Source organism: Tamandua tetradactyla, chromosome 25 (genome assembly GCF_023851605.1).
Source record: "Tamandua tetradactyla isolate mTamTet1 chromosome 25, mTamTet1.pri, whole genome shotgun sequence".
Classification (NCBI taxonomy): Eukaryota; Metazoa; Chordata; class Mammalia; order Pilosa; family Myrmecophagidae; genus Tamandua; species Tamandua tetradactyla.
In genome coordinates, this window is record NC_135351.1 from 38,423,223 (window position 1) to 38,443,382 (window position 20,160).

General features: G+C 48.7%; 1 protein-coding gene across 1 annotated transcript in view; it reads left to right on the forward strand.

Moving 5' to 3' along the window:
• ARFGEF3 (ARFGEF family member 3) overlaps window positions 1-20,160 on the forward strand; it is a 159,160-nt gene that overhangs the window by 112,143 nt on the left and 26,857 nt on the right. Inside the window, exons 21-27 of the mRNA XM_077143279.1 lie at window positions 3,733-3,878; window positions 5,770-5,949; window positions 8,171-8,315; window positions 9,481-9,603; window positions 12,285-12,388; window positions 14,899-15,043; window positions 17,403-17,531. Coding sequence (XP_076999394.1) covers window positions 3,733-3,878; window positions 5,770-5,949; window positions 8,171-8,315; window positions 9,481-9,603; window positions 12,285-12,388; window positions 14,899-15,043; window positions 17,403-17,531 — 972 coding nt within the window. The remainder of the gene's footprint in view (window positions 1-3,732; window positions 3,879-5,769; window positions 5,950-8,170; window positions 8,316-9,480; window positions 9,604-12,284; window positions 12,389-14,898; window positions 15,044-17,402; window positions 17,532-20,160) is intronic.

Here is a 20,160-nt window from a genome sequence, read left to right on the forward strand (position 1 = left end):
GCCCTGGTGTTAGCAGGGAAGAGCCTGGGCCGCTGGTGCCTGCCTGCAGAGGCGACTCTGCCACCCTTGGTCCGCATGGTCATCCAGCTCCGTGACCGGGGGCCAGCCCAGCTGCAGAAGCCTTGCTATCTGGAAGCTGCTGCTGCCCCTGCTGTGCTGTGCCCTGAGCTGGGCACGGTGGCTTTGTCCTGTTTTGTACTGTCGACGTGGCTCCTTTTCAGGGTGCAGAGGGCCTCAGTGTGGGGGCCCTTCCATGTGACAAACACTGTACCCCCACCCAGTCCCACCACCTGCAGGGAACCACTGATACCCCGGGGACTGGAAGGAAAGGGATGTGAGAAGACCCACAGCCTCATCTCATGCCTGGGAATGCTGCTGTCGGTCTGTCTTCCTGGGTGTGGCCGGGCAAAGAGGCTCACCTTGGGAGAGGGTCCCCAGTGGATGTAGGTGGCCCACAAATGCCACTGTCCACCCCCAGCATGGCATCCCTGAAGCTGGTCAGCCTGTCCCAGAGGCTCAAGCCTAGCCATGAGCAGTGGGCTGGAGCCTCACCCAGGGCGGGCTGGACTGTACACAGTCCTGCCTCCCCTTCCCTCCCACCTCCAGAAACCAGAAGTTCTCAGTGCTGAGCAGTGGCCCTGGGTCTTTGTCACAGATTCCAGTTTGGGAACCACACTCCTTTCCCCACTAGGTTTTAACAGATGGTGAAACCACTGTCTCAGGCTTCCCTGGCGCCCTGAGCACCTCTGAGCCTCAGAGTCCTCTGCAGCCCCTAAGCTTCCGGAAAGCCCACCAGTAGGGGCCGGAGAGTTACAGGGGCTCTGGGGTCAGTAACGCTGGCCTCACCGCTCCCCATGCACCATCTCTGGCAAATTGCCCACCTTTCTGATGTCTGCTTTTCTAGTCTGTAAAATGGCAATAAGTAAATTAACCCACTAAGGTTGCTTGATCAGAGCTGCCAAGTGCCATCACCCTGCTGTGTGCAGTGAGCATCCATTGGATGTCAGGAGTTATGGAGGCTGCTGGCAGGACATTTCTTTGATGCAGCAAGATAAATTGGAAAAGCCTAAGAAGAGCAGTCTAGGGGTGTTGGAGTATCCCCCAATGAATTTCTGCTCCCAGATGGTTAGAATGGAGTTCTCAAACTTGACACATTCATCGTCCAAATCTCCAAGTGTCCCAAGGTGCCCCATCGCTGGAGGCCGGGCTTCCTCACACTTGGCCATGGGCTGGGTCCTTGGGTGTTGCTGCTGGGACCCCAACTCAGACCTTTTCTTTCACTCAGCTCTGTAGAGCCCGGGGCCTGCCAGCTGTCGGCCCTACCCTGTCCGCCTGTCCTGGGAGGTGCAGTGGCCTGCACAGTGGGGGCACAGTGCCCCAGGACAGAGGGACAGTGACCCCACCTGCCCATTTAGCTGGGGACATGGAGAGAGGACCCTGGCCTGGCCCCAGCTAGGGGTCTAGGGACCCCCACCATGCACCTCCTCTCTCACCTTGCCAGCCAGGGAAAGGGGAAGCGCTCTCTTCCCGTTGTTTTGCAATTCCACTTAAAGTAAGGGAGTGCTTTCTCTATTGCTTTCTGGGGGCCCAGAATTCAACCTCGCCTTCCTGTGTGATGCCCCAGGGCAAAGGCAGAAGAAACAGGATTAGCAAACACTTCCCGAGCTTTCTCAGCACCACTACGAGGAAGGAAGGTGAACAGCCTCGACCTCACGTCAGTCTTAGAAGGCAGTCTTAAAAAACCATGAGACAGTTCGAGAAGTGAGTGCCGGGTTGAAAAGCCGAGCTCCCTAGCCCAGGGGTTAGACATTATCCTCGGTGATCTAGGGCCTCATGGCAAATAAAGAGCAAGTTGAGAAGACATTGCTGTATCAAAAGGCCTCCCTTAAATGGGAGGAGTCACATCTCCATCTAATCAACGGGCCACACCCACAATCGGGTGTGTCGCACCTCTGTGGAAGTAATATAATTAAAAGTCAAACCCACAGTTCAGTGGGTCAGTCTCCATGGAAATAATCTAATCAAAGATTTTCTACCCTACGATATTGAATGAGGATTAAAAGACATGACTTTCCTGGGGTACACAACACTTTCGAACCAACACAAAGATTTTACCACCGTCTCAGGTGTGGGTGTCTTGAGGACTGTTCAGAAATGGTCCCAGTCCCTTTTGAGCCTGTTGACTAAGGATCATCCTGTTCAGCTGGGCGGTCTCCTGCCCTGACGCTGATAGGGAGGCAGGTCCGGGGAGGGGGGGCCACCTCTGCTGCAGAAGCCATTGGCTGCCCCAGGGCTTCAAAGGAAATTGTATGGCCATGTCTCAGCATCATCTGCTCTGAGTCCTTCATATTTAACAGTAAACCTACATTGCCTCGCTTTCCTAGAAAGGCTCTAAGTACTGAAGAAATTCATCTCTCACAGTTCTGGAGGTCAGAGGTCCGAAATCGAGGTGTCTGCAGGGCCATATACTCCCAAACCCTATAGGACAGGATCCTTCGCTGCCTCTTCCAGCTTCCGGTGGTGGCTGGATGTCCTTGGCTTGTAGCTGTAGCTCTCCAACCTCTGCTTCTGATCATGGCCTCCTTCTCTCTCGTGTCCCTCTGTCTCTGTCCACATGTCCTCTTCTTATAAGGACACCCGTCAAGTTGGATGAGTGCCCATCCCACTCCAGTGTGACCTTACCTTAACTCAACTGCACCTGAAAAGCCCCTGTTTCCAAATAAGGTCCCTCTCACAGGTACTCGGTGTAGAACTTGAACGTATCTTTTCAGGGAGCACAGTTCACCCCGTAAAACTTACCTTAGCCAAGGGCCAGATGATGGAAAAGGCACCTAACTTTTCAGAGAGCACAAACATAGCAGCTGCAGTATTCTTTTTTGTGAGCATTTTTGGAGAGACTGAGCATGTGCCTGTGAGTGTATGCACCTCTGTGAGTGGGAGTATGTGCCCCAATGTGTGTGAGTATGGGTGTGTGCTCACCGTGAGCTGCAATGCTGGCCTGCAAAACTGGTCCTTGACAAGGACCATCTCCAGCTGGCTGGAGATACAGGTGGTGTCTGTCCCCCTGCAGAGAGCAGGCCAGGGTGGTGCTGAGGTACAGTGGGCGTGGGCTAACAGCAGAGGGGCAAGGTCCATGTGGCCAGAACTTCTGAGGAGCTGACAGTTACTGTGGTCAAGATAGAGAATAATAACAGCAGTGAGATCAATGGCTCGGGAGCTGACCAGGTGCTCTGTGCCCGGCTCCATGCTAGCATTCTGTGTGCATCATCACGGGTGCCCGTCGAAGCAACTGTAGGTTGTAGGAATCAGGCATCATTGTTCCCAGCATCACAGATGTGAGGACTGTGGAGAAAAAGGTCATTCCTGGTCCAACATCACATAGCTGGGAAGTGGGGGACCAAGACCAGAGCCCAGCAGTCTGACTCCCCAGCCTCATACTTAACCACAACTCTTGTTCCTTCTGATCAACAACTACAAATGCATCAAACATTGCCCACACGTGCCGTATCCCAGCACTGGGCAGACTGGGGAACATGGTGCTGTCCCTGCCCTTGCTGGGTGGGCTGCCCCGTCTTATTGGCTGCAGAGTTCCATCCTCTCTGGGCCCCACACCACAAATAATTTTGCTGTTGCTGTGCAGTACCCAGGTTTTCATCCTCTCGCTAAATATGAACAAGTCAGGTGATTTCTCAACTAGACTTGTATGGCTTTTCTGGTCTTGCCTTCCTGTAGGGGAAGTGAAATCTACCCATGACCGAAAAAGTGCACTCCACCTGTTCCGCCTGGGAGATGCCATGCTGAGGGTCGTCAGGAGCAAAGCACGGCCCTTGCTGCACGTGATGCGCTGCTGGAGCATAGTGGCCCCACACCTGGTGGAGGTGAGCACACCTAACGGAGGTGAGCACACCTGATGGAAGTGAGCACCTGCCACCGAGACCACACAGGGTTTTTTTTTTTTTTTTTAAAGGAAGGAAAGACAGAGAAGGAAGGAAGGATGGAAGGAAGGAAAGGAGGAAGAAAGGGAAACATTTTTAAACATTTTCTTGTTTTTATTATATTTTGTTTGTTTGTTTGTTTTTTACATGGGCTGGGGCCGGGAATCGAACCGGGGTCCTCCGGCACGGCAGGCAAGCACTCTTGCCCGCTGAGCCACCGCGGCCCGCCCCACACAGGGTTTTGTAATTGGTGCAGAGTCTGCAGCTACACAGCAATGAGCATGTCATCTGGTCACAAACATCATTGCTCCCTGATTCTGCATCATGGCACTTAGGAAATCACCCAAAGGGCATGCCACCCTGGCCTCACTCTGGTCCTCTCTCTCCACAATGACATGGCTCAGTTGGGCCCCATATATGCCCATGTCTCATTCTTCATGACCTGAACCACTCAGCCCAAGGCCAAGTAGAGAGCTCCCGATACCTTTGTGTTCATACATGAATATAACAATGCCTTTCTTCCCACCATCTCGCTTTTTTAAATTATTTATCTTTTATTGATATATATTATATATTCACATACCATGTAATCATCCAAAGTCATCTCCCTTTTTTAAAAGGCCAATATGCTCAGGATAGTGTCCTCAAGGAAGGACCATCTGTCCTGGCTCCCCCAACACAGTGAATACCCATGCCCCCTTCGACTCCCAAAGGAAAACAGTTGGTATGATAACTTTATGGTAATTTAACATCTAAGCCTCTTAATAAATGATGACAGCTAATTCTCCAGTGAGAAGGAATATTTTTTCCCAGTTTCGCAGTGATAACTATTTACACAGAGCCCTTTACACTTATCAGGTAGAGATATGGCATAACATAAGCAAAGTCTTAAGAGCTCCATTTACTAACCTGAGAACATTGTAGGAAGAAAATATGGTAGAAGATAGCAGCCCAGTTTATGGGGAGACAGAGTATATGAGACATAGTATATGTGTTATATATTGCAGTGAAGCAAATTACCCCCAAGACTTATTGCCTTAAACTATCATCGTTTGTTTAGCTCATGGTTCTGTGGGTCGGGAACTTGTGCCGGGCTCAGCTGGGTGGTTCCTGTGGTCTGGGCCAGACACGGTTGATCTTGGCTGGCCTCAGTCATACGTGTGTGGTCAACTGGTTTACAGACTGGAGCTGGCTGGTTTGTGATGGCCTGGCCTGGGATGCAGGACAAATGGACCTCTCTACATGGTCTCTCACTCTCCAGCACATTCACCTGGGCTTGTCTGCATGCATTCTTAGGATTCCAAAGAACAGGAAGAGGGCATACTCCTAATTATAAGTACTTTATAAGTTTCTGCTTGTATAATGTTTTTCTGTGGGTTTTTTTTTTTAGCTAAAGCAGTTCGTACTGCTTTAGTTATGAAGGAGACAAAGGCATGGCACAGGGAGGTGTGAACCCATTAACTGCCCTCACTGAGGGACAAATGCCTCATCTGTTCTTCAGATGTTTGGGGCAGGGCTAAGGATAATACTGTGTGGGGTTCCCACTCCTGTAAACCTGTCCTGTTACAGAAAAAAAGAAAGAAATTGCTGGAAGGACTTATTTTTCCAGAAACGTTGAAGGGAAATTGAGGGTGGGCCTGATCAGTGTGTTAAATGTGTTTAAAATGCACCTTAGTGTGTAGCTTTTCTACACCTGTCCCTCACGCATTTTCTACTCTTAGAGTTGCCACCTCCCCCTCCTCCGACGGTCCTCAGGTGGGCTGGGAGATCCTCCAGAAACGAGTCCCTTTGCCTCGAGCCCTGACACTGTCCCCTCTCCCCACGAATCCTGCAGGCTGCCTGCCATAAGGAGAGGCACGTTTCCCAGAAGGCCGTGGCCTTCATCCACGACATCCTGACGGAGGTTCTCACGGACTGGAGCGAGCCGCCCCACTTCCACTTCAACGAGGCACTCTTCCGGCCTTTTGAGCGCATCATGCAGCTGGAGCTGTGCGACGAGGACGTCCAGGACCAGGTGAGCGTGCCGGACCCCAATGCCACCCCTCCAAGGTGGCCTCGTGGAGCGGCCAGCACTGGTCCTTCTGTGCGCGTGCCTGGCTTCACCTTTACGACAACCCCGTGTGCAGTGGGTGACAGGGAGGGTAGGCAATTCAGCTCAGGCTGCCTTACTGCCATGGGTGGCACTGTGATTTGAACCTGGGCAGGCTGGCCCCAGCACCACGGGCCCCACCGGGCGGCAAATGAAAGAGAGGCTCACTGGAGGCCTGTGCGTGTCTAGCTCGGAGGTGAGCTAGTGGCACGTATGTGCTCTCTCAGTGAAATCCACAACACATGTTGAAAGATTCAAGACTGCTTCCAGATGCATTGGCAAACTGGCCAGGAAAGTAAAGACTAATGAGATGCTGGAATTGGCTATCAATGGGAAGTCAGAGAAGTTAGCAGAGCCCCAAAGCTGGTGGGCATTTGCCATCAAAACCCACAGCTGAGTTTTGCTTTCTGCTTATCATGTTCTCAGGGCACAGGAATAGAAGCCAGATCGCAAGGCGAACCTTTTAAAGGAGGGAGTTCCCTGAGGTGTAGGTGACTTAAAAATGAACCCACCTACCACCTACCTGAGGATGTGACACCCCTGCTTCTAATACGTATTCTTCATGGAGAGAAAAATACCTCTTGGGGCTGGACACCACAAGCTGGGCCTTTCATGTAGTCAGTGTGTGAAATTTTACCACCTCAGTGGTCCAGAAAACTATACAGAAGCAACAGAACTCTCCCTTGGAAAAACTCATTTCAACTCAGGCATGAAAGATTCTCACTAATAAAGTTCCAAGATATGTGAGCTCACAGTATTAAAAAAAAAAATCACAAAACGTACAGGGATGCAAGGCAACAGAGATTGCTGCTAAGACAAAAGATGGCATAGTCAGACTTAGAGAGGATTGAAATATTGGTGTTTTCCAAACAATATTAAATCAGAATGCCCCCTCCTTCCCTGCACTCCCAGCCCTGTGCTGGGTCAGACCTCATCTCTCACCTGCATCCTAGTAAAGACCCCACCTCCTCACCCTCACCCTGCCCCTGCCCCTCCCCAGCTCAGACTCATTCTCCATTCTGATGCAAGGACACGTATCTGCACAGCTCACCCTTTCAGCCTCAGATGCCTTTCCCTCCAGTCCCCACACTCATACTCAGCCCTTGCTTGGGCATCCATCTCCTCCTGGAAGCCTTCCTGGATTGCTCAGTCTACCCTTTCACCAACCCCCATGTGTAGTTAGGTCCCCCTGTTTAGTATTCTGGTAATACTCTGCGCACATTACAAACACTGCAGTTACCCCATTGTTAAAAATGATTAAAAATGTTTAAAATCATTTGCTTTCAGGGCTAACAACTCTATACAAGTAGGGTTTTTAGGGAGAGGAGTGGGTTTTATTCATCTCCATATTCCGCAGGGCAGTGCCTGGCATATGCACGTGCTAATTTCTACTTGCCTTTTCTGAAGCTCTATATCCTCATCTGTGAAATGGGAAGAATGTCACCCACTTGAAAGACTGTGACTAAGTTAAAGTACTTAGAGCTTACCCTGGGGTGTCTGACACAGAACCGGCCTTTAGTACACTTCATTTGATGGATTAGAAAAAAAAAGTCTAATAAGTTTAAAGAATCAAAAGAAAGAAATGAAAACATTATTTAATCCCAAAAGATTAGGCTGGTGTCTTCTAATAACAGTGGACTAGGCAATTCAGGTCTACCTTCCCATAGACAAAAATTAGAAAAAGCTGGACACGCCTTGAGTTAAACACGTTTAAAGCAATAACACTAACTGTAGTATTGGGCTTATTAAATATAAAGACAGTATCACAAAAAAAGGGAGAGGAAATGGAACTATATAGAAGCAGCATTGCTATATCATGCTGGAATCAACTCTGTATTAGTTTAAAGTAGATGGTGATAAGTTAGACACACATAGCAAAACAAGCAAGAAAATCATAAACACAAAAAGTTACAAAAATAAGTAGGAATTAAAGTGATACACTTTAAAAAAGGAAGCAAGAAGGTGGTAAAGGAGGAACAGAGGACTAGAAAAGACATGAGATATACAGAAAACAGGTAACACCAGGACAACTGTAAATGGTGTAATTATGAATTGATGAAAGGCTGCTCAACATCATTAGCCATCCTGGAAATGTGAACCAAAAGCCCAGTGAGCTTCTGCCTGTCGGGCTCCTTTGCCTCCGCAGGTGGTCACGTCCATTGGTGAGCTGGTGGAGGTGTGCTCCACCCAGATCCAGTCGGGCTGGAGGCCCCTGTTCAGTGCCCTGGAGACCGTGCACAGCGGGAACAAGTCTGAGCTGAAGGACTATCTGGTCGGTGACTACTCCATGGGTAAGGGAGCCTGGATGGTCCTTGCTGTAGAAGGTCAGTTCTTTATGCAGATTCCACGCTGTCAAAAGAATGCGAAGAGCAGTGGAACGTTGGGGCAGACGGATGTCCAGCCCTGACTTACCAGCAGGATCTGTGTCCTGAGTCCCTCCAGGAGGCTAAGCCCCGAGTCTTGCCATGTCCTACTCTTCCGACACATTAGACAGAAGGCTGAGAGAGCTCTGCTGTTGCGTTCATACTCACCTGTGTTAAGTGCATTCCTAAAGCCAAAAAGAAAAATGCTATTTGTTTGCTAGTAAGCAGCAGGGGCATAGCATGACACTGGGGAATCGGAATTAGGGAGACCAGGGTGGCTGGAAATGGATAGTGAACAGGGACACTGTGTCGGGGGGCTCCCCAGCCCCCCACTCCCAATCAGAGAGTTACCAGAAGGCCGCATGGGACTTGTCGTATAGCTGCCTTCCCAGTTAAGATTTACTGCGGCAAGGTGGAAGGACTCAACATTGGACAGCAAGGGGAAAGGCACAGGTGAAATCGGCAGGAATTCCCATGGCTTCCTACACCCTGCCCCTCCCATGAGGAGTCATGTAGAGCTCCCTCTTCCCCAAGATACATGCATATGATGCTTCTGCCAGGGACAGGCCCGGAGAAAGATCTGCCTGGCTCCCACCAAAATCCCAGACTCCCCGGAAGGAAAATAGGAGGTCAGCGTAAACCAGGTGGTTTGTACACACAGTCCAGACACGAGGGAAGCACCTTACCAATTGGCCGCTGACGGGGACATGGGCACCAGGTGCTCTGGGTACCAGCCAAGGGCTAACCTTGCCAGCAGGCCTCAGGATGGTGGCAGTTTCGCCTCCACAGGGGGCGTGCAGCTTTCTGTGGGAGTGTGGCCAAGGACCCCGGCCCTGCCCTCCACCCTGCCCTCCACCCTGCCCCCGGCCAGCACGCCCTCAGCTCCCCACCCAGCTCTCCCCCATGAGCCTCCCAGCAGCTCCCTGCCAGCAAAACCTAAAGAGCTGGCCCCCTGACCCAGTGGCCCAGGCCAAAGACCCCGCCTTCTCCAGGGGATCTTTCCCCAGGCCTTGCGGGAGGTGCTGGGGGTATTGGGCTTTTACTGACGACTAAAACTTAACTTTCTGAAAACCCCGCACTCTCCTTCCACCAGGGAGAGGCCAGGCCCCGGTGTTTGATGTGTTCGAAGCTTTTCTCAGCACGGAAAACATCCAGGTTTTTGCTAACGCGGCCACCAGCTACATCATGTGCCTCATGAAGTTCGTCAAAGGCCTGGGTGAGTGGGCGCCCCACCCCCACGCGCGGGACCCCTGGGGGCTCTCTCGGGGGGGCTTGTGTGAAAGCCCTGGTGGCAGAGCCCTCAGTGGCCCCCTGGGGGATGGAGTGATTCAAAAGCTGGTGCTCATGGCACGTGTTGTGTGCACGGAGCAGAAAGCGTTCTGTGAAAGAAATATCCAGGGTTGATATTTTTCATTATGTCCACGGAATAATCTTGTCATTTAACATGTCTTCAGTCTCCCTATGAATTTACTCCAAGTTCTCTTCGAATCCTAAAATATTGAAATTATATTCAATAATGGCATTGATGTTTAATTTATTAATATTTTCAATTGTAGTTTTGATGACACAATGCAAGAAACTACTTCTTCCGTGTCACCTAATTAGGAGCCTCAGTTTAATTTCCCAGCTCCTAAGTAAATATCAAGAACGCCTCCCCTAGGCCTGTTGAAATATAAAATATATTTTGGAAGAGTAGAAGCCCCACTTCTTTCAGGCCTCGTGTATTTCATGAACTACCTAGCCAATGTTAGGCTTAATTTAGGAATACTTTAAACAAAGCGAAGTCTTGATAAACAGCGTGACCCGCTGCAGCAGAGGCTTATGCAACACAGGTATACCTGGATGAAATGGACCAGAAGGGCAGCTAGTTAAACCAAAAGCTAAGAGGTAACTTGAGAGGTTCACCTTGGAATCTTCTTAGACCTAGAACCTGAGAACCTCTCTGATCGTGAAAAGACAAAGTCAATAAGATTCTTTTATGTCTTGCTAAATAACAGGCATTTATTTTGCAAAGGAAAAGTAGACTCAAAGAAGCCAGATGATTCAGCCTTCATAAGGAGGCTTTTTAGGTGTGAATCTTAGTGTCTGACAGGAGAAAATGCAGACCCGGGTTTCATTTAAGAGCCATCATCATTTGATGATGAAGAGTTTACTTGCCCTGCCAGGACGGGGTGGGCGGTGGGGGGTGGGGTGCAGGGCTGCACATGCTGGGGGCTCCAGTGATGAACAAAATTGGTGCCTGCGCCCAGCCTCCTGGAAAGAGACACATAAATCTACGGCCACAGCTCAGTAAGGTGGACACCAATAGAGTTGGTTAAATAAAGACCAATTAAGCTGGAAATAAACAAGCAGTGGGAGGAGCCTGCAGGCCTCACAGACGTGGCTTTGGGCTTCCTGGAGGAGGAGGTTCACTTTCTAAAATGCATGGGTTCTGCAGCACTGTAAACACAAAAGCTGCACTGCCCGGGCTACCCCCGCATGGGGCTACGAGACCCCTCCCCCTCCCCTGCCCCCACCAGGACAGATGTCCTCCAGAGTTAGGAAATCCAGGAGAGCAGGTTAGGTGAGGAAGAGAGCGAGAAGCAACAAGTTCTCCTTCGGACGTTTGAATAGTCACATGTCTGTGACACATCCAGGCGTGGGTGCCTGGCTGCATATGTGAAACTGAGATTTCCTCTTAGGGCGTTTGTGGGGACCTGGAAATCTATAGGCAGAATTATCAGCATGCACATGGAGGCTATTTAAAGCAAAGAAGTTCTACTGTTTTCTGTAAATAAGGTGGAGCTGTGTGCATGGGGCTTGGGGCAGTGGGGACGCCAGAACCAGTACAGCTTTGCTCACTTGGTGCTGGGAGCGCACACTGTAATAAGACAAGAGGTTGAGATCCTGCCCCTAGGCACCTGTGCGTGTGTTGGTGTGTCCTTATTTGGAAATAAAGTCTTGGCTCTTAGCAGATGTCTTTGTATTATAAGTGTAAACTAGGGGCCAGCATACCACGGACTACAGGCCAAATCCACCCACCAACTGTTTTTATAAATAAAGTTTTATTGGAACACAGCCCTGAGCATTTGTTCGGCAGCTTTCGTGCTGCAAAGGCAGAGGTGAGTGTTTGCTACAAAGTATGTCCCGCAAAGCCTGAAGTATTAGTCTCTGGCCTTTATCAAAGAGTGTTTGCCAGCCACTGATCTAAAGCATAAGAAATAGTTTTGCATTTCTTTTTTTTTAAGGAAAAATATGCCTCTTTGTTTCTGAATTTTAACTCATACCTAGTAATTATGCCTGTTTACCCACAGAGAAGGGTGCTAGTTGCTACAACTGGAGATAATAAAAAATAATTACAGTACTGTGAAAATGTTTTTATTAGAAGTATAGAAACACATTCATTATAAGAGAAGAAAAATTATAAATCTCAACCACAGTTTACCTCCAGAAAACCTAGAGGCCCCTCTACAGACATGTTCAACCTCTAGATATGCAAAAAAAAAAAAAGAAGGAAGCAAAAAAGCATCATTTAAATCCAATTGAACAGTGTCTGCCCCACACCCAGTTGGGTGGAATCGTCCCTCTGCCTCATTTAGCAGCACCCTTCAGCGCCCAGAGCGCTGTGCTGGGGTGCCGGCGGGCTGCGTCCGGATGTGCTGGGCAGCATGAGGCAGCACCGATGGTCACCCAGGAAGTGACGGGCACAGAGTGGCCCTGGCTGTCCCTGACCTGTGTACATGCAGGGGAACCTCTTGGAGGGATATGCACAATGTCGTTTGTGGAAACTGGGGGCCTTTTGATTTTTTCCCTCTATTTTAGTAGCTCTCTGGAGAGCTACCGCTGACCGAATAAGTAGGAGGCCCGCGGGGCAGGTAAGAGGCTAACTGTGCTTGTCCCCTCCTCATGCCGCCCCAGGGGAGGCGGACTGCAAGGAGATTGGAGACTGCATCCCCGGGCCCGGCGCTGCGGCCACCGACCTGTGCCGACCCGCCCTGGGCTACCTCCGGCGCTGCTCTCAGGTGAGGGGACCCCACACCTGCCTCCGGGGGTATCTGCAAGACATCAGGGGCACGTGTAGCTGGAGTCCAAGAGAAACACTTTCTGCTGTCGCTGAGGACATGGGGCTGAGGTTTGGGGTATAACTGTTGAAAATGAGCTGAATGCACCCTGCAATCCTGCAGCCCCCGAAGCCCCCCACCTCACCCCCAGGCGAGCACCACCTTAATCCTGTATTTGCGTGGGGCAGTGGGGTGAGGGTGGGGGTTAGCGAGGGCATGGGAGTGTTCTGAGATGGCACCCAACCGTGGAGGGGCCGGGGTGAATGGTGGCAAGGAACCTGCAGGGATGAACGGGGTGTGTTCTGTCACGCTGCAGAAGAGAGAGCTGGTGAACCAGTGCCCTCTGTGCCCAGTCCTGTCAGTCTCCCCTCCTTGTCAGATGCTGCCGACAGGCCACCCCCTCCTCAAGCTCCTTCTCCTCGTGGCCCTGCAGTGCTGCCCCCGTGTCTCCTCCACCATCTCAGCGTGCCCCCGTCCCGCTGCCCCCTTCCCTGGCCAGCTCTCCCCCAGTGCCTGTGCCCCGCCACCCCCAGGTCTCTCTCGTCTCCCTCCGCAGTCCTGCCTCAGGTGCTGCCTTCTTCCTCCAGCCTCCCCCTGCACTCACCTCCTCCCTGGGTCCCAGCCTCACTGGCTTTCTGTCCTTCAGCTCCTCGGTATTCGTTTCACCCTGGGGCCATTGCTGTCCTCTCTGCCCAGGACACCTCTTCCCAGGTCTTAGGGTGGTGTTCCTTGTCACCGAGGACTCACCTGAAACACCCTGTCCTTAGAGAGACCAGGGTGCAGGCCCTGCCCCCTCCCTGCTGACCCCCCCTCACACACATACACACACACACACACACACACACACACACACACATACACACACATACAACTCAGCCTGTCGGGGTGGCCTGCGAGCTGCTTCCCAGAGCGTTTAGGTTGGAAGTGCCATTCCCCATTAGTGAAAGCATCCCCGCCCGCATGGCCCATGGGGGCAGCGTCGTGGCCAGCCCACTCACCCCGCTTCCCGGATATCTGTGCACTATGGGCGTGGCAGGCACAGCCCCGATCCAGGAGGCTGAGGATGGGTGGGAGACCTGCCCAGCCACTGCAGCCCCTGGGGACAGGGCCTGCAGCCTGGAAACCAAGAGCCTGGGGCTCCTTAGCTGTGCTCTGACCCCACACTTCTCCCCCTCCCCGCAGCAGCCGTCATCTCCCTACTGGCTCACTTTGTCACGGCTCAAAAGCGAGACCTCACCCCAGGCACAGAGTCAACCAGAAGAGGCTGGGATTTTGAGAAGATTTTAGCAAAGGCTAGCCTCATGAAAGGGGCAGATTCCTCAAATCTGTCTCCTGAACTGGAGAAAACTTCAGTGTTTTATAGCATTCAAACAAAGGCAGGCAGGCTTAGGATAATGAGCAAGGCAGTTTTAGATAACAAGGTCTGAGATAGTCTAATTCCTGAGTATGCACAAAGTGATGATGTGCTTAGGCTACTGTGCGTGTCAAATGGGCTAACCTGGGTTAGAACTGGCTTGGTTCAGAAAAAGAGTTAAAGAGTTCACGTGTTCTCTGCTGACTTATATTAATCAAGAAGGGACTCTGTGCAAGGGGACGCAACTTCAGGGCACTCCGTGCAAGAACATCCAACTTCAGGGTTGGAAACAAGATCGGGGAGACAGACCAGGCCAGTCGTTGAGTGGTGTGCAATTTAGCCGGTTTACAGGGTGCAGTTTCAAAACCTTGCATCAGCAAAACAAAACACTTGGGTTACAGTTCAGTGAGTGTGACTTTTGCTATTATAAGTAGGCAAAGTTTTCCTTTAGGTTAACTTTCTTTCTAATTGTGCATACCTTGGTGGTTTAAGCCATTGTAGGCTGATGTAGCTGGAGCTGTTAAAAATAAGCACTTATTTATGAGGTGTGTAGGTGAGGATTTCAGAGATCGGAGAAAAGAGAAGTGGAAAATTTGCAACCTAGTCAGAGAGGCCTGGCTTTGGAAGGTGGTGGGGTGGGGGATGATATGAGAAACAGGTCAGGTCTGCTACAATGTTTTTTTAGAGACTGAGTCAGGGAATGAAAATCAGAGGGCGGTGTCCATTTGTCCACAGACTCTCTTCTCCATGATTGCCATGGAACTCTCTTCCCCATGGGCAGGCATTCTTGACGAGTTTCTTGTTCCATCAGTTGGCTTATAAAGTCTGGAAAAATCCTCAGTTGAGACACAGAAGAACTATCCATAAGAGCTTTTCCCTCTCCCCCTGTGCTGCCCGTTCAATGTCACTTCATCTGCTTCAGAGCTGAATACCTCCTGTGAGCACCTGCAGATCCACGTCAGATATGCCAAACTTCAAAGCTTCCATAGATCATGAGCTTTGCTGGTTTCCTGTCCCTCTTCTATTAATGTTGCATAGTTGTGTTGTTCTAAAACCCAGAGTGCAGCTTTGTCCAATATGTTATTGCAGTTTGGTTTTTTCTTTTTTTTTAATTTAGTTATTAGCCAAAATCTACAAAATGTCCTCGAAGCCCATCTTTCTCAGCGGAAGGCTGGCCAGCTTGCCACGGAGGCTTCAGGAGCAGTCAGCGAGCAGTGAAGACGGAATTGAGTCGGTCCTGTCTGATTTTGATGATGACACAGGTAAGTTAATCCATTGGACTAAACCAAGTTGTTGCTGTGTTCATACTCCCAGAAGCATCAACCATGAGTTAAGTAACTTTTCCATCGTCAGAATGATCATGCATTTATCTTATTGTTGCGTATTATTCTATCAGAACAAGTCAACTTTGCATTTCCATAGACTCTCCAAAACCATCAATTTATAGTTGATGGCTCCAAGCCCAGAATTAGATGATTGCCTCCATTTAAACCTAGTGTGGTTTGCAGATTCCACTAAAAGTAGTTTCTGAGTTTGCTGAAATTCAGTAAACTGCAATAGGATTGCATAGGTGCATTGGTACTTAAATTGGCAAGCAATTGTCTTTAATACCTTTCAGGAAACGCAGTCATCATACAGCTTCCTACTGGAGGACTATTTGGTTAGAGACTGGGGAAATTAATTATGGAAGAGAGACTCTACTTGTGACTATGAAGCTGAAGTCTCATTAAAAGAATACATTTCAAAGATGTTTTTTCTAGTTAGGTGCCCTGTAATCTCCTTTTAATTAGGGTTCAGTCTAGCAGCTTTGGTTTTCTCATTGATAATTTTCAGCTGATTTAACTCACAAGGGTGCACCCGTGGTTCAGTGGTAGAATGCTCACCTTCCATGTGGGAGATCCAGGTTCGATTCCCGGACCATGCGCCCCACCCTCCCAAAAAATGTAGGGTGAACTATTTTTTATTCCATTTACCTCCAAGTCCTTTGGTATAAAGCTAGAAACATTGATTCCCTTTTCTATATCAGTTATTGGAGATGTAGGCTCACATATTTCAAAAAGCTGCATTGAGCAGACATGTTGGTTCACATAATACATGAGTAAATAACAAAAATAGAATTGTTTGGACCAAAAAAGAGGAATCCCAGGCCTTTTCCCTCATCCAATTATGAGCAGCACTCAAAGTTAACATCTTATTTTAAAAATAGGTCTCTCATTCCATCCTGACCAAAAGGGGGAAAAGGAGAGTAACTAATAAAATATCAGTGGCAGAGAGAGTTCAAACAGAGTCGAGAAGCTACTCTGGAGGTTACTGTTAAACAAGCTTCAGGTAGACTTTGCTACCTACCATAACCTGCCAACCCCCAATCAGGACCATTCCAGCCAATCCTAAAGAACACCTAGGGCAATATATAAGATTCTACAAGGGTTCCATGCACTAGAGTAACTTTCCAGAAACCTACAAGTAGGTTCCATCACCCTAACCCATATTAGTGGCAGACCTTACCAATATGAAGAATTTAGAATGGCCATAGCCCAAACACCCCTAAAGAGAGGGATGGAAAGATCAAAGGTAATGGTGGAATTATATAGAGATGATAGGGTTTAACAAATGAGTATGAATGCTGAATCATTAAATTAATATCTCTTTTAGTCTCCATTATCTTAGAGGAGCTAGAAGTAAAAACCTAAAATTGTGAAATTGTAACCTATGTCAAACTCTGAAATATGTTCTACAGCTAACTGTGGTGCTGTGCTTTGAAATTTGTAGCTTTTTTGTATATATGTTATTTTTCACAAAAGAAGAAGGAAAAAAAAGTCGATTGTGATGATAAAAAAAATACTTAAGCCCCCTAGCCTCCTATGTTCTGGAGCAGCTAGAAGGAAAAATATGAGAGGATCGTATGGTAGCCCATGACAAACTCTGGAATCTGTCCTGTAACCACTTGTTGAAGAGTGTGTTCAAAACTATTGCTTTATTTCTTTGCTTTGTATATATATTATACTATACAATGAAAAAAAAGTTAAAAAAATTCAGGAAAAAAATAGGTCTCTCAGAAGTGGAGAAAGAAGAGAGGGTTTACTTCTCTGGGTGGACCCCTTTCTGAAACTCTAAGCACATTTCACCCCCTGTGAGCACAGGGTTCAGTACTTGGGGCGTGTGCAGGATTGAGGGCACCAGAGTTTCAAACAGAAACATGGACCAGTAAATTGCAAATGATTTGTAGATTGTGAGAAAATAAATTGGACTTGAATGATGGACCCATAAAAAAAATGTTGTGTTAGTTAGTTTTTTTTAATTAATAAAAAAAAAAAAGGGACCCTAGGAAGAAAAGAAGGCAGAGGAAGGCAAAGCATATTTTACTATTTTGCTCTCATCAGCTCCCAAGAAATCTGACAATCATTTCAACATCGTAGAATTTACCACCCACATTGTCTTCTTGAAATGGAATAAAGAAACCTGAGCGTCTTCCACCTGGCTTTGTTGGCACGTGGAAATCATCATCTGCCTTTGTGGACAGACCACAAGTACTGCCCCATGCTGGACAGTATGTGGACCTTCCACATTTCCCGCTTAACTCCATCGTGTGAGATTCCTCATTCTTCCCGTTCTGGTTTCCAGGTCTCATCGAGGTCTGGATCATCCTGCTCGAGCAGCTCACAGCGGCCGTGTCCAACTGTCCACGCCAGCACCAACCACCCACCTTGGACTTACTCTTTGAGCTGTTGAGGGATGTCACCAAAGTTCCCGGTAATTCTTTCTACACCTGTCTTTTGGTGAACATACCACATTTCTTTGGGGAGGTTTTTCTGTGGGTGTCACCTGTTTCCCTGCAGTAACTGAACGTAGCGCCGTGCTTCACATTTTAGATGCTCAATAAATATTTGTTGAGTGTTGTGATGGACACAAGTCTTTGTGTCTTCCTGCCAGTTCACTGTGGGTGGTGGGTAAGTTGGGTGTGTTGGAACCCCACGTCCATCCACCGTCAGTGTCCCCATGGGCCCACTGACCTCCCTCTGCTCCATGAGTGCTTCCTTCTCTTCTTCCTTGGCCACATCTCTCATCACCTGCTTTCAGCCCCAGGGACGTCATTAGGGCCCACCCCTTCCCACCACCACCCAGTTTTACTCCTAACCTAAGGAAACCACATGGGAGCACAGGCAGCGTGGGGCAGCAGCATCTCATTTGTACAAAGGTCAAGGGCGATTACATTGGAAAAAAGACCTTTAGCCATCACCATGGTGCAGGAAAAGGGATGACCCGTAGGAATTTATTTGTTGTTCTGAATCATCAGGTTTACCATGCACACATCTTTATTCCAGTTTCCCTCAAATCAAAGAGACAGTTTTACAGAAATCTTCAGTTTTACGAACAGAATCAGAACCCTAAATGAAACCACTAGGTAATTCTGTTCTAAGAAAAGGAGTTCTGCAGTCTTCATAAACTCAGGCAGACTCAATGATTCATACTGTTTTAAAATCCATAGCAAAGGTTAAATCAGAATTTTTTTTCAGAAAAACCACCATAGCTTCTCCTGCAAGTTAAAAAGTAAAGCCTTCTATCTAAAAATAAGCAGGTATTCTTATAGCATTAATTATAAGCCCCTAAGTCAGTTTTATTGACCAATACCATTTTCTCCTTTTACATTCATTGCCACTAAATCTATGTGAAGAATATTTAACCCAGTAATTCTATTCCTGGAGTCTGTCATCTAAGTAAATGGACAGTAATGCAGACAAAAATGCATATATAAGGATGTTGGCTGAAACATCTTGATTACTGTTCTAGTTTGCTAGCTGCCAGAATGCAACACGCCAGAGACGGATTGGCTTTTAATAAAAGGGGATTTATTTGGTTGGTTCTTCAGAGGAAAGGCAGCTAACTTTCCACTGAGGTTCTTTCTTACATGGAAGGCACAAGATGGTCTCTGCTGATCTTCTCTCCAGGCCCCTGGGTTCCAACAACTTTCCCCGGGGTGACTTCTTTCTGCATCGCCAAAGGCCTGGGCTGAGCTGCAAGTGCTGAGATGAGGAATGCTGAGCTGCTTAGCTGTGCTACGTTGCGATCTCTCATTTAAGCACCAGCCAATTAAGTCAAACATCACTCATTGCAGCAGACACGCCTCCTAGCTGACTGCAGATGTAATTGGCAACAGATGAGATTCACGTACCATTGGCTTATGTCCACAGCAACAAGACTAGGTATGCTCACCTGGCCAAGTTGACAACTGAATCTAACTAACACATGTCCACCCTTTGTCAACTTGGCAACTTCAAGCATCACCTTAAACAGATGCAAAAAATTCTGTTCTTGCTGTGGACCTGTGAATCTCAAAACAAGTTGTCTGGTGCCAGGATGCAAAGGAGGATATTCACAGGATATAGATTGTCATTTCCATAGGGAGAAATTGGAAGAAACACAGATGTAAAACCTGCAGGGCAAGCCCTGTGGGATCTCAAAGTCTGAAAGTCATTTATCCTTTGGCTTTAGAAAGTGGCAGTCCCACCCCTTCCAAGGGCCTATGCAGTGGCCGGCCTCTTTCCAAATCAACCTTGGGGAACATTGAGGAGACCACCCTTTTCTCAGCTCCACTCTCTCCAGGCATCAGGGCCACCCCTGGGCTCCCTGCCATTTCTGGGGCGCATGCTCAACCCCTCCATGTGGTGGTAGCCAGGCTCTCCCAGTCCCCCAAGGTGCATGCTACACCTTTTCCAAGGCCCGAGGCTGCACAACTCTTCCACTGCAATGAGAGGAGAGACTCATCCTCGCCCTTCAGGGTAAACTCACCCTCTCCATGTATATGGGTGGGTCCACTCTCCTGGCCAAGGTTTCTTGGCTTCAGACCCGAGCTTCCATGGTTCTTACTCTGCAAACTCCAATTTTTCCCTTTTATGCCCTCCTTTGTCAAGATTGGTAGTAGTTCCATTTACACCAAGTCTCTTCAAACACTCCAGAACTTCTCCATCATTCTCTTCACAGTTCCTCCAAAATCTTCCCCTTAGCCATCCAAAAAACGTTCCAACATATCTGGTATTTGCAAACCGCAGCAGCACTCCACTCCTGGTACCAAGATGTATTAGTTAGGGTTCTCTAGAGAAACAGAATCAACAGGGAACACTTGCAAATATAAAATTTATAAAAGTGTCTCACGTGACCGCAGGAATGCAGAGTCCAAAATCCACAGGGCAGGCTGCGAAGCTGACGACTCCGATGGATGGCCTGGATGAACTCCACAGGAGGGGGTCACCAGCCAAAGCAGGAATGGGACCTGTCTCCTCTGAGTCCTCCTTAAAAGGCTTCCCATGATTGCATTTAGCATCACTAATTGCAGAAGACACTCCCCTTTGGCTGATTACAAATGGAATCATCTGTGGATGGA